We start from the raw sequence: 15000 nt of genomic DNA on the forward strand, positions 1-15000 counted from the left end.
GAACTTCCTCTACTTCCTGAGTTTAGGAAATACCAGGGCTGCCTTTGAAATAATCAGGTCCTGAGTCTTTTACCCACCACTTTTTCTTAACTACAGTGAAAAAGGCCATGGGTTGAAGGTAAGATTCATCAGGATTTTGAAAAATAAAACGGTGGTCCTATGAGAATAAGACTGCACTTACACTAGGCAACGTAATTATGACGGGACAGTGAGTTATTGTTGAACTTCTGCTGTGGGAAAACTACAATTTTCCAAAGATGGCACAAGTGCGTTTTTATGCTGTTATAAATAAAAGTAGCTGAAGAAACCCAAACCAAATTAGTTCACACCTTAAAATGTTGACACCATTTGGTAATTTAAAAGGAAAGTAGAGTACACTGTAAAAAATGCTGCTCCAAAAACAAGTTAAAGAATAATGAAAACAAGCCGTTTTCACTTGAAATAAGTACAAAAATCTGCCAATAGAACAAGAGAAAATTAGCTTGGTAAGATTTCTTGAAATAAGAAGGGATATTTAGATAAATCAGATCTTGTAATTAGCTGGGAGAACTCATTTTTTATTATATTTGACCAGAATCAGGACATTTTGTGTTAGAATATGAGCCGTAAATGCTCAAAAGTGTTCTGTTTCCTGATGTTAGTTGGTGATTTTCTAATAAATATGTGAAAAAATATGTGTTTCATCTGACTTAACAAGATGAGGCATTGTCTAAAAACAAGACCCGATATCTCACTGCAGTGTTACTTCTGAAGTTATTATGTCTTATAGCAAGTGTAAAGACATATTCTGACTAGATATTAGACAAATATACTTGGCAAGATTTCGAGTTTTTGTAGAGTAACGTTCATAGTTTGCCTCTTGCTGTAACATAGTGTTAAAAGTTCAAAACATACAGATGCTTTAGCAGGTAATGCTAAAGAACCGTACATTTTATGATCTGTATTTGTCTGTCCAGATTGGTTCATTCAGAAAATGACTGAATGGTGTGTCACTTTAAATGTTGTGAGCACAAGGAATTAAGAGAGAATTATCTCTTACTGTATCTGTCTATTTCACTGCAAATAAAATGTGTTTTGCATATTCAGCTTTCACAGTAGGCTACTAGTTTCACAGTATTGGCACTAACTACAGGTGTACTGTGTGTATTCAACAACATGTGGGATAATGATTTATTGTATGTAAGATTGTGCTTTTTCTTTTCTTTAATCAAATGCCACATGGAGGACTTAGCTGTGGAGCACTTTCTAAGAATTTACATATGCCTATTTCATTTTCACTGTAAAAGAAAAGGAATACAAACTCCATTCTCAATAATAGCCTACATCATTAAAAAACAAATATTAGTTTAGTCACACTTTATAGAGCCTGGAACCATGGGAGGGGTAATTTATTTAACTCTATATACAGTAGTTTGCATTTATAATTAATCAAACTTGATACAAACTTATGGCATGATCTTTTCAAACAGCCATTATTGAAGACGTTTCCAAAATAAAATCAAGGACTCCATGACAACGTTTTTTTTGTAATTTTCCGTATGTTATTCCCAACTCAGGTCATTACATCTAGTCCTTTGGCCCTCCTCTTCCTCAGCTGTTGGCAGTAACTAATTTCATGTCATTAAACAAGAGACATGTTTGGTCAGGTAGCAGTGTGTGTGTTTTGGTGTTGGCTCCTCTGCTGCTGAATCATTTCCGTGTGTGTGTGTGTCGTACAGTGGCTCACTCACTGTTGGTTCAAATGAATCATGTGTTTGAAGAGCATTAACGATGTATATCATTTGGATTTCAAGTGTACTGTGAGAATTGTGTGCAAGAGAAAAATTAAGGATACACCTTTTAATACAATGTTAAAGTCTTTCGGTGGAAATCCGGGTTCTGTCAGAGGTGGTGATTAATCTCAAGCTAGCTGTTATAAGCTAGCTGTTTCAGGCTAGCAGCCGTTTCAAGCTATGTTTGAAGCTAGCTGTTTGAAGCTTGCCGTTTTCCTGGTTCAGGGGTTAAGGTCAGCTGGTATTAATAAAATATATACAAACATAACATCAAGCTCTTGAGAATATTGTATTATAATATTACTTCAAATTAAGTTAGCATTACAAGCTAGTTGTTTCAGGGTAGCAGCTGTTTCGAACTAGCTATTTCAGGCTAGCAGTGGTTTCAAGCTATGTTGGAACAAGCTAGCTGTTTGAAGCTTGCCGTTTTCCTGGTTCAGGTGTAAAGGTCATCAGCTGGTATTAATAAAATATATACAAACATAACATCAAGCTCTTGGGAATATTGTATTATAATATTACTTCAAATTAAGTTAGCATTACAAGCTAGTTGTTTCAGGATAGCAGCTGTTTCGAACTAGCTGTTTTAGGCTAGTAATGGTTTCAATTTAGCAGTGGTTTCAAGCTAGCTGTTTGAAGCTTTCTGTTTTCGTGCTTTCGGTGTTAAAGTCATCAGCTGGTTTTAATAAAATATATACAGACATAACATCAAGCTCTTGGGAATATTGTATCGTAATATTACTTCAAATGAATGCATATATCTCAGTGTTTTGTTAGCATTACAAGCTAGTTGTTCCAGGCTAGCAACGGTTTAAATTTAGCAGTGGTTTCAAGCTAGGTTTGAAGCTAGCTGTTTGAAGCTTTTTCCTTTTCCAGGTTATTATTATTATAAAACCTGAACCTTGTATATTTTATTATAATATTACTTTAAATGAATGCATATCTCAGTGTTTTGTTAGCGTTACAAGATAGTTGTTATACTGTAGGTTAGCAGCTGTTACGAATTAGCTGTTCTGAGCTAGCAGCTATTTCAGGTCTTAGGGCTAAGTTAATCAGCTGCTAATAATAAATCAATTGTTACAACTTCTGCATGACTTGCTGCCACATTGGTCAAAAAAGCCACAAACTCTTGCAATGTGGCAATGACAAGTTCTCAAAACTCATGACACTGGCAAAAATGTATATTTGAAAGTCATACAGGCAACTCAAAAAAGATTTTTGCAAATGAGTTGTAACTTAAAACTGCATAAGAGAAGTATTATCTAATTACACAAACTGATTTTGTTTACTGGAAATGTAAAGTAGCAATATTCTATGTTGTTTACATATCATATGGGTCAAATTAGTTATGTGTAGTGTGCAATTTGGAGGTTTTTTGTTAGCAATTTGCAGTTCTCTATAGTGTGATAAAAAAAAAAATGTTTTAGTGTCCACAACTTTCACGATTTTGGTTCGGTCCTTTGGCTCACTCGTAAAGCCTAATTATCAGCAACAAAAGGGATCTATTTTCAGCACAAATGCTCTAAAACCCACAATAAACTACTGTAAAACTAAAGTAAGCAACCTGCTGCTTAATTCTGAGCTTCAGCAGCTTCATTCTGACCTCCACAACTATGCAAAAGTATGAAAATGTGAAAACTTTAATCTTTTACTCCTTCATGTGTGCAAGTTGATAAGAGCAGGGAGTAGGAATGTGAATGACACCATGAGGAGGTCATGCTTTTTACACTTCTTGGTGAAAACAAGCACGGGCTGACTTTCCTTTTCCTTATTTCCCCGTCTTCTTTACTTTCCAAAGAAACTGCTCAGCATCTGACTGTTCCTTGATGTTTGGACAAAAATCCAATGTGGTGCCATCATTGCTGCAAGTATATCAAATATGTCTTCCAAACTATTGATTTTGATTATGTAACGCTTGTGTAATTGTTTGGACTTGCTCATAAGCCTTTCTGTAAATACATCAAGAGATTACAGAGCTACAGGAGATGCATCAGAGCAGCCTTAATTATTCATTAACTTAGTTATTTTGCTTTGACAGCTATTTTCTATGAAAGAGACAAAAATAACTACCTGAAAACGTAATCAAAACAGCCAGCAAATCATGGTTAATATAGCAACACATATAAACCCATATTTGTTTTTCAAATGTCATTTTTCCAATGTTTGTTTCTTTCTAAAATGGATCAACAATAACAAAACACATTTCCCCCCGGGATAATTAAAGTATTTTTGATTCTGATTCTCATATATTCACTATGATACTTCAGCAGCAGGTATATGTTTTCAGTGTGGCAACGTATATTGTGTCCCTATTAGTGACGTCACAATAACAGAAAGTTGATAACAATACCTGTAAAATTCCACCAATTTGATAGCACGGTAAAAAAAAAGACTGAATCCCATGCATTTCCTAATAAACTTTGTAATGAAGGTCAACAGGCCCAAATATACTTTCTTATATCTACTTTATTAGCTGTGAAAGCTGTATTTATTCAAGTTTCTTGCCTAAAACATTATAATTGACCAAACCCAATATACGTTTTTATAGAATAGAGCGAGTACCCACCATAGCGCATTTTTGTTGAACTTTGAAAAACGACCTTCCCTATTTCATATTCTATTTAAGTGTATATAGACTTCTTGCACTATTTTATTTGTTGTATTTTTGCATTTTATTATATAACTATGTTGCATTGTTGGAGGAGCTCAGGTCAGAAGATTTTCATTGCCATTTCTAAACTGTAGTTTATGTGCTAGATAGATGGATAGATAGATAGATAGATAGATAGACAGACAGACAGACAGACAGACAGACAGACAGACAGACAGACAGACAGACAGACAGACAGACAGACAGACAGACAGACAGACAGACAGACAGACAGACAGACAGACAGACAGACAGACAGACAGACAGACAGACAGACAGACAGACAGACAGACAGATACAACCACTAATAATCCCATCTTTAATCCACTCACCCAGATCTGCAGCTTGATCCTCTTGTCGTTGCGGAAGACGGTCTTGACCTTGAAGTCGATGCCCACGGTGCTGACGAAGGCGGAGGTGAAGGAGTCGTCTGCGTAGCGGAACAAGAAGGAGGTTTTTCCCACGCTGCTGTTGCCGATTATCAGCAGCTTGAACATGTAGTCGAAGTTCTGGTCGGCCGCATCCTTCTGAGAGGGCTGCTGCTGGAGCCGAGAGTCACTGGAGGCCATCTGGAGAGGAGCGAAAAGAGAAGTTACCTCTACCTGCAGGCACTGTTTACTGTTTGCTATGAAATGATATTTTCTAATCATCATCATCATCATCATCATCATCAGCAGCTTTATTGAAGAGACTCGAGGTCTAATGAGAGAATAGTAGAAGGAAGAGATGCAATGAGAAGACGGTCAGGTATATATGTTCATGTTTATTCATTTCTTATTTTAGAGTTACTTACCTGTATATAATTTTACCTTTCATTTTATCTTTCATTTTATTAATCTCTAATCTGTGTGAATTTGTGCTGTCCTGTTTTTCATTCTTACCCTGTTGCTGTTAAACTACTGAATTTCCCCACGGGGATTAATAAAGGTCCATCTTATCTTATCTTAGAGTCCAATTCAATTTAAGTAAATAGACTGTACTCATATAGCACTTTATCCAGTCTTTACGACCCCTCAAAGCGCTTTACATATGTCATTCACCCATTCACACCTCATTCATGCAGAGCACTACCACTTGCTCTAGGAAGCTAACATTTACACACACTCACACACACACACACTCACTCACACTCACTCACTCACTCACTCACACTCACACACACTCACTCACGCACGCACGCACGCACGCACCGTTGGCCATCGGGGTCAACTCAGGGTTCAGTATCTTGCCCAAGGACACATCGACATGTTGACTGCATTGGCTGGGATCGAACCAACAACCTTCTGGTTGAAAGACGACCGCACTCCCTCACAGCCACAGTTTAAGTTCGACCTTAAAGCTGGCATGATATTTATTTTCGAATCATTATCTTATCTTATTTTGTAATGACAAAAAAGCGAAATAAGTCGTTATCTTCTCAAATATCAAGATGTCATATTTTGTTCTCGAAAAACAGAGCTAAAAGAGAGTCAATACTGGACGAAGTGGACGAAAAACACCTATTATAATAAATGCTAACGTCTCTCTGTAAGATTAGATGTGTAAATACGTAACTGTTTGCAAGTAATGTTATCACATCCAGCTTAAAATGTTATGTCCAGTTAAAAAGGCCTATCACAATTTCCCAAAGCTCAAGGGAATGCATTCAAATGTCTTGTTTTATCCCCATACAGTTCTCAAACATAAAATATTCAATTCATAATGTCATGAATAAAGGAATGCAGCAAAACCTCCCAATCGAAAAGAAGCTTGAAATTCACATTTTCTTTCTGATAGATGATCAGAGCTGTTGTAGAGACAGAGATAAGGGGGGTTAAGGGAGTAAAGGATGGAGAATGGCATGCAACAAACGTGCCTGGCACTGACATTTAATCTCTTGTTGTCGACTTAAAAGTTCTGTGTGGAGTTTTGGACCACTTAGAGGAGCAGTTAGGCTAACACTTTTGCACATACGCCAGGATGCAAATGCATGATTGCAAGCTTGCAGGTGATACACTGCACATTCTTGGTGATGGCAACCGTCAAGTGTATCAATGTGCTCTGTACACATGCATTAAAGTTCAGGATAACACGGGTGTAACAACACAAAACATCTGCCAAGCTTCAATGACTAACACAACAGAGGTATTTATACAAATCAACCACCAGCAAACCACCGAGAAGAATACATTTCTCAAATTTAGATATATCCGAAACTGCATGTGATCCCTGTTTGGGTTATCAATAAGCCAGATGAGATGTTGCACTGTGGCTAGTTTTGAAAAATACATTAATGAACAAAAGTATGTTTTTTGGGGGGTAATGTTCATTATAAGCTGTAATGTCTGTAATTAATATGTTCCTAATAAATGATAATACAAAAACAAAGAAAGATACATATTGAACATTTACAAAAAAGTCCATACATCAGTCTGCAGCCCTTATTATGTGGCTTAGATGAATACTTGATGCTGATTGGTCCATTTAAAACATTCTGCATTCTTCACTAGCAGACTGTTGCTAAGGACACGCACCTGTAACCTTGGCTGCTGTGCTCTCAGTGTTTTGTCTCCCTGTTCCTGCCTGATGGCGTCAGCTGATAGAGGTGTTATGGTTCTATCTTGTTATGCACAATGTTGATTATTCTCTCTGAACTAGCTAAATACACAGGTCTGGGGTAGAGTTCTTCAGAATTGATTAAGGCATCTCAACCGTGTGGTCAACTCGTGGCCCCGTGACATGTCGTGTGAATTCTCCGGCCGAAGCTCCAAATAAACCGTCAGTGTTTGCCATCAAAGCTCCAGCTCTCCTCGTGTCTCTGTGAGTCCTGACTCCAATTGCTTCAGAAGTTTCCCCCACAAAAACAACATGGGATATTTCAAATATGTATTTTTTTATATTTGTGGACATTGTGCTGGACGACAGAGAAATCAACAGAAGAAGACAGACAGAAAGTTCAAACTAAAGTGAACACAGTCTAGCATCGAGCAGTGTTTAAAGACTGGTTAATGGAAAATATAATGTGAGCAGACTTGGACAGTTACAGTATATTTTTTCATAACACACGCATCATGTCAGTTTGTAAATCAATAAATCCATCTTTGATCAATGTGACCCTATAACGACTCCATTAAAAGGCGTGTAATCAAAGTTAGAGAGATAACAGTGAGCTATAATGTGTAGATATAGCGAACACTTGTTGATTTAAATGACGAAAAAGCTGTGCCATCTGCTTTTATTGTAACCACTCATCTCAGAGTGATCCCTCCTGAAGACAGGGATCAGGTTACCTGGCCATCACACACACACACACACACACACACACACACACACACACACACACACACACACACACACACACACACACACACACACACACACACACACACACACACACACACACACACACACACACACACACACACACACACACACACACACACACACACACACACACACACACACACACACACACACACACACACACACACACACACACACTGATCAATCTCGCTGGTGAGACTAATCTCCGTGGAGACCGGCCTCAGCTGCCAGAAAGAGCCATTAGTGGTCGAAGCAACGAGTTCACTCAGCTTTTAACGGCCAGATGGAAACCTCCAGAGCAGGAAGCAGATATCTATCACACTGATACCAGCGCCACGGATACGAAGGAGAAGAAGAAGAAGAAGAAGAGCGGAGGCTGAGAAACGACTGGGAAATCTGTGTCTTTTGCAAAAATCCATTCAAGTCCTCCCTTGTGTTAAACAGCTGTGTTTTGAAATACTCTATAAAAACTGATGGGTGCATTAGTACCGAAACACCACAAACCCTAACCGTTGTTACTCGTGAATTATTAAATACAAGAAAATATGTTTCACTAAACACATATTTCCCTTGTGTTTTCAGTGATACAACGTTTTGTGATTTTGAGCAACCTATGGATTTAAAGCTCCATTTATTTGGAACAAACTCCTTCTCTCACTGTAACTTTTATTCTTGTATTTTATCCCTGACTTTTTCTATTTGAGCTTGTTTTCTTTTATTCTCTTGGCTTTTAATGACATTTTAAAAAGGTATTTAAATGTTTTATGATTGTAATCTTCTGTAAAGCACTTTAAATTGCCAATAGCATAGGTCTCAGATATATAATAATATATAAAAACATGTCTATGAAGTGTTTTGCTCAAAATACCAAACAGATCACCCATTCTAGCCATGCCTCATATCCCTCTATTTCACTTCCTGTTTCAAAAGTGCTGATTTGGGGTATAAAAAAATTGATAAAAAATAAAAAAAGGGGTCTGAGCTCATGCGGGACCCGGCAGCTACCGTCTAAACTAAATACTGCCGTGATGAAACGCCATATCATGGATTATCAAGGATTATTTCTGAAACAGTATGGAGCTCAAAGGCTTTCTCTCTTGCCGGTTATACCACAAGGTGAGTTCCTTTTTATTTCCTGCTTCTTCACACACATGCTCTCCAGCACAGGTTAGCTCTGAGTGTTAGCGATGCTAATGTAAACACCGACCATATTACGTCCAAAACAGTCGGGCATTGTTTCTGATAGCAACGTTTCTGATTGGGCTGTGGGTCCACATTTCAGATATTACGTCATATCGGACGCAAATCTGGATCGGCTCCGTTGTTCCCCCGTTTTTAGAGATTTGGGTACGGAGGAAAAGAGAGAGGGTTTTATTTTCTGACGCTGCGTGAGTTCCCTGACACACCGGGGACACATGTTGATGTATAAAAGACATAAAAAAGTGCATTTTGCATGATAGGTCCCCTTTAAATAAGCTTGCCTTACCTTTATGAAAAATGTTTACTATCCAGGGGTTTTTCTAGAAAGATACAGTAGGAAGGCAATACTGTGGCACTGATCTTGTATATTAGATATCTAATATATATTAACGCCTGTATACAAGATGACGCCGCGGACGTAAACAACAACACAGCATCGGAGCTCCTTAAAAACAAAGCTGTCTCTGCGGTCTGACGCTCTATTTAACACGATCTTCATATTTCTGGAGTAATTATACAGTTTTTTACAGAAATATTGTTTTCTGCCATCACTTTAAAATTCTTCGGGGAAAATCTGCATTTTGGTATGAGGGCGCACGCCGAAAGTAGACAAAACCCTGCTATTAATGCAATGTTTACAAGCTTCCCAAAGGTGTGACAGGTATTAACTAACTTTGAATTAAAGTCAACCATCAACATTACCTTCATTGTCCACTCATGTGACTTCTACTAGGGCTGCACAATTACTCAAAATGTTAAAGAAATCACAATATGGACCGGTGCGATATTCGAAACAAGGTATGGTATGCCATTTTTAATGAAGTATTGTGGAGCTGCAGATATCCAGGCCAACAAAATGGTATTCTACAGACTTAATAAAACACATCTGAAAGATCAATCGCTCCAATATCATGAATCAACGTTAGCTTCGTACTTCTGGAGATAGTATTTACACCGATCAAATTGTGTAAACGAGCTTATTTATCAAACAAAAAATCCCATTGACTTTTTGTTGCCCTTAAGATGCTAACTTCTTGGAAGGCCTATAAAAATACGTCATCCTTGCAACACTCAAAATGGTCACAATGAGTTGTTGTGTTCCTAAATCGTTCAGCACTCCTTTCCACACAGTCTGCTGATGTTGTAATGAAAACTTATTTCCACCAACAAACTAAGACACGATCCTGTTTCACAACGTTACCTTATGAATGTGAAACCAAGGTACATCCCGCCCTATAACCACAATCCTTTCCCCCTAAAAAGTGCTCTCGGGGACTTACATAAAGTGCTGTGTTTAAGTCTTTCTAATCTCCAGGGACTGTGAAATCACATGACGCCGTGTCAGGGACCCTGGGGGAAATGTTTTGTGTTACTTAAGTACATTTTTCTGACGACTTTTTACTTTGACTTCTTACATGTTGAACACAAATACCTGTACTTTCTACTTCTTACATGTTGAACCCAAATACCTGTACTTTCTACTTCTTACATTTTGAACACAAATACCTGTACTTTCTACTTCTTACATGTTGAACACAAATACCTGTACTTTCTACTTCTTACATGTTGAACACAAATACCTGTACTTTCTACTTCTTACATGTTGAACACAAATACCTGTACTTTCTACTTCTTACACTTTGAACACAAATACCTGAACTTTCTACTTCTTACACTTTGAACACAAATACCTGTACTTTCTACTTCTTACATGTTGAACCCAAATACCTGTACTTTCTACTTCTTACATTTTGAACCCAAATACCTGTACTTTCTACTTCTTACATGTTGAACACAAATACCTGTACTTTCTACTTCTTACATGTTGAACACAAATACCTGTACTTTCTACTTCTTACATGTTGAACACAAATACCTGTACTTTCTACTTCGTACATGTTGAACCCAAATACCTGTACTTTCTACTTCTTACATGTTGAACACAAATACCTGTACTTTCTACTTCTTACATGTTGAACACAAATACCTGTACTTTCTACTTCTTACATTTTCCAAACAGGCTGGTTCCTTTAGTTTGAATGTGTGTTTGGTGGCGTGATCATTATTATTTAGAGTCATTGCGTGCCTATTGATTTGAACACGATCCGTGTATCCATCATTTCCTGGTCTTCTCTAAAGAAGAGGGACCAATGAAAACTTTGTCATGTTGCCGTTGTTCAGCATGGAAACATTCATTAGCTAACAATGACATTATTGTTCTATTAATATAAAGGGAGGTCAGGTACTCTTTAAAACAGCTGCTAGTTATGGGTACTTTTGACTGAAGTACATTTCAAAGCCCTCTTTACTTTTACTTGAGTAAAGAAGTTTAGTGAGTACTTCTACTTTTACCAGAGTATTTTTAAACACGAGTATCTGTACTTCTACTTGAGTAAAGGATGTGTGTACTTTTGCCTTCTCTACTTAAAGGTCCCATAGCATGGATCCAACTCCAACACGCTGCTATTTCCATCTTAATCCCGAGGGAACCCCAGTCACATGTCCTGTATGTTTACTCTGCATCTCAGGATGTCTGCAGGCTAATCAAACAGCACTTTTAAAGTCAAAAGTATTCTCTTCCCTTTTTCACAAAGGTGTCATATTAATGACAACATGTTTGAAGTTACAGAAGAAGTTGCTTAATTCTGTGGTGGGTAGTTCCCTCTAAGTATGTCAATAACTTACAAGAAACACACACACTGCTGATTCAAAGAAATACCATTAGGAAGTATTCTTCTGTTTTATGTATGATGCTTTTTGTTGTGTATGCACTGCAACCAAAACTATGTAATAATGATCGAAATGTTTACTAGCTCGTAGCTTTACTACAAACAACTTTGAGTGCAGGAATGAGTCCTAAATCCTGGAGATTAGTTAGCATTTTAGCAATTTCGCGTCTGAAAGTACTTCTTTTTGGTTAGAAGCCTGAAATGGGGTCTGTTATTAACACAAGCTGAAGAAATGTTCACGTTTTGTTCTACGACCTAAAACACACCAGTAAACATCCCACTGGTGAATGTCTGAAGCTTTTACAGGTCTTACAAACAGCGGTTGCTAACAAGTGTCTAAATGAGACGACTAAACGTCATCAGGCTGAACATTAGCCACCTTTAGCTTAGCGGTGGTGACGTGAAGTCATGTGACCGTGATGTAGTTCCTTTATAGCCTAACATTAGCTTTTTACTATTACTTTTGCACTTCAAAAAAATCATAAAAGTGGTGTTAATATGTGTCATGCTGATCAAAATGTGTAAGTATCATAAACGTGTGTTTGCCATAGATCTTATTTCCTACAATATTTCAAAACTCAATGGAAAAACCAATAGGCTTTTCGTCGAGGGAACCCGTGTGATGCTAACTTCTGTGTCGTCCTACAGAAATACGTCATCATTTCACTCATCTCTGTATCCCACTGAACAGCTGTGATGACTTTGATAAAGTGTCCCACATCAGCACCTGCCGTGAAATCCAGACATTCAACTCTTCCTCCAAAATACTGACGACAGCCTCACAGTGGAGACAATGGCAGCTACTTTATGGCACCGACTTTATCTCCAGTAAAACAAATAAAGGCCGTTGTGGTGAATAAGAGCTGATGGTGGTGCAGGTCTCTGTTTACTGACTGACCCGCAGGAAGAGAGCAGCTGTCAGAGCTCTGCTTTCATTGGGAGAGGGACGGGAACATGGAGAAAGGATCGTTTTGGTTCATTGGTGGCACATTCATATTGTTGTATGTTACCAGAGGATGGAGAAGTACTCAGATCTTGTACTTGAGTAAAAGTAGAAGTACTCAGATCTTGTACTTGAGTAAAAGTAGAAGTAGTCGGATCTTGTACTTCAGTAAAAGTAGAAGTACTCAGATCTTGTACTTGAGTAAAAGGAGAAGTACTCAGACCTTGTACTTGAGTAAAAGTAGAAGTAGTCAGATCTTTTACTTGAGTAAAAGTAGAAGTACTCAGATCTTGTACTTGAGTAAAAGTAGAAGTACTCAGATCTTGTACTTGAGTAAAAGGAGAAGTACTCAGATCTTGTACTTGAGTAAAAGGAGAAGTACTCAGACCTTGTACTTGAGTAAAAGTAGAAGTAGTCAGATCTTGTACTTGAGTAAAAGTAGAAGTACTCAGATATTTTACTTGAGTAAAAGTAGAAGTAGTCGGATCTTGTACTTGAATAAAAGTAGAAGTACTCAGATGTTGTACTTGAGTAAAAGTAGAAGTACTCAGACCTTGTACTTGAGTAAAAGTACAAGTAGTCAGATCTTGTACTTGAGTAAAAGTAGAAGTACTCAGATATTGTACTTGAGTAAAAGTAGAAGTAGTCAGATCTTGTACTTGAGTAAAAGTAGAAGTACTCAGACCTTGTACTTTAGTAAAAGTACAAGTAGTCAGATCTTTTACTTGAGTAAAAGTAGAAGTACTCAGATCTTGTACTTGAGTAAAAGTAGAAGTACTCAGATCTTGTACTTGAGTAAAAGTAGAAGTACCAGAGTGTAGGAATACTCTGTTACAGTAAAAGTCCTGCATTCAAAATGTTCCTCAAGTAAAAGTAGAAAAGTATGATCATCTAAATATAGTTAAAGTAGCGACAGTAAAAGTAGTCATTGTGCAGATTGGTCCATTTCAGAATAATATATATGATATGTTTTATAATGATTGATCATGAAAGTGTTCTCAAAGCTGGTAAAGGTGCAGCTAGTTTGAATGACTTTGTATACTGCAGGGTAGCTTGTGAATTTGATCTCAATGGGACCATCTGGTTAAATAAAGGTTTGAAATGAAATGAAAGCATGAATACAAAATAAAATGCAACAACTTTACATCTAATGAACAGAGGTGAAATGTAACATTTACTCAAAAAACTGGTCTTAAGTATAATGTTGAGGTACATTGAGGTACTATTGAGGTACTACCTGAGTATTTTCATGTTAAGCAACTCGATAAATCTACTCCCTTACATTTTAAAAGCCAATATTGTACTTTATACTCCCTTAAATGTATCTGACAGATCTTCAAATACACATCGATATATAATTATAGGTGGAGATATCCAGCAGCAGTATATAAACGCATTAATGCATCAGTAATTATAATCCAGTCAAATAATACATATGGTTCTAAAATGGGACATAACCCTTGACGTGTACTTTTACTTTTGGTAACTTTGGTATATTTTGATGCAAAAACTTTACTTGTACTTATATTTTACTTGTACTTTTATGTAAGTAAGATTTAAAATACAAGGCTTTTACTTTTAACAGAGTGTTTTTGCAATTTGGTATCACTACTTTTACTTTTTTACTGATTACCTCTCTGCCAACTAACACTTGTGCATGAAGAGAGCGAGGCATTTCTTTGTACAAATTTCACATTTATAAAACAACATGGCTTTCACATAGTTCACCAAAAATGTAATAGGATCATTTGTATACAAAAGACAGAGATGGATAGTCATTAAAATGTCTAATACATTATAATACAGTAAAGTAGACACATCAAAGAGGGTAGGGCTTTTTATGTAAATCATATTCATATGGTTATCTAATATCTACTAATTTTATTCTGAATGTTATCTACTGTCACCTTTGCTGTAACAATGTACATGTCCCTACTGTGGGACGAAGGATTTCTGATTCAGATACTGAACAATTGTGTTTAATTCTTATTTTTCTAAGGGCTTTTATAAAGGAAATAAACTCATTTAAAATGCACAAAACTTTGGGTTTACCTTCATAAACGTACAGATAATAACAACGTCGTTAACCAAAAAGTAATCTTTGCAATTTATCCAAGAAAAGTGCTTAAATAATGTCATTCAGAGAAGTTTTCCAGCACTGAAACCTCTGGGTAAAGCCAGTGGAGCTTCAGACCGAGGACTCACCTTCTGAAGAGGAAATAAAACCCGGTTTCCTTTAGACTCTCTGTCGATGACTGTCTTCCGTTTTTGAGCAGAGAAGTTAAACAACCTGTTAAAGTAAATCTGAAATGTGTCTACTGCTCCAGAAACAGACCGGCAGCGACCTGCTCTAAGCCCAAACTCCGGATACTTTCTCCCGCTTCCTTGTTCACGGTGAGCAGC

The 15000-nt window shown here is 37.2% G+C and overlaps 1 protein-coding gene across 1 annotated transcript in view; it reads right to left on the reverse strand.

Moving 5' to 3' along the window:
* Positions 1 to 15000, reverse strand: part of rab3db (RAB3D, member RAS oncogene family, b) — a 24522-nt gene that overhangs the window by 9473 nt on the left and 49 nt on the right. The window contains exons 1-2 of the mRNA XM_034127018.1: positions 14803 to 15000; positions 4755 to 4991 (exon numbers count right to left, since the gene is read on the reverse strand). The exon at positions 14803 to 15000 is cut by the window's right edge and continues 49 nt beyond it. Of these exons, the coding sequence (XP_033982909.1) occupies positions 4755 to 4991 (237 nt within the window). The 5' untranslated portion in view covers positions 14803 to 15000. The remainder of the gene's footprint in view (positions 1 to 4754; positions 4992 to 14802) is intronic.

This window comes from Trematomus bernacchii, unplaced genomic scaffold (genome assembly GCF_902827165.1).
Source record: "Trematomus bernacchii unplaced genomic scaffold, fTreBer1.1, whole genome shotgun sequence".
Taxonomy (NCBI): domain Eukaryota; kingdom Metazoa; phylum Chordata; class Actinopteri; order Perciformes; family Nototheniidae; genus Trematomus; species Trematomus bernacchii.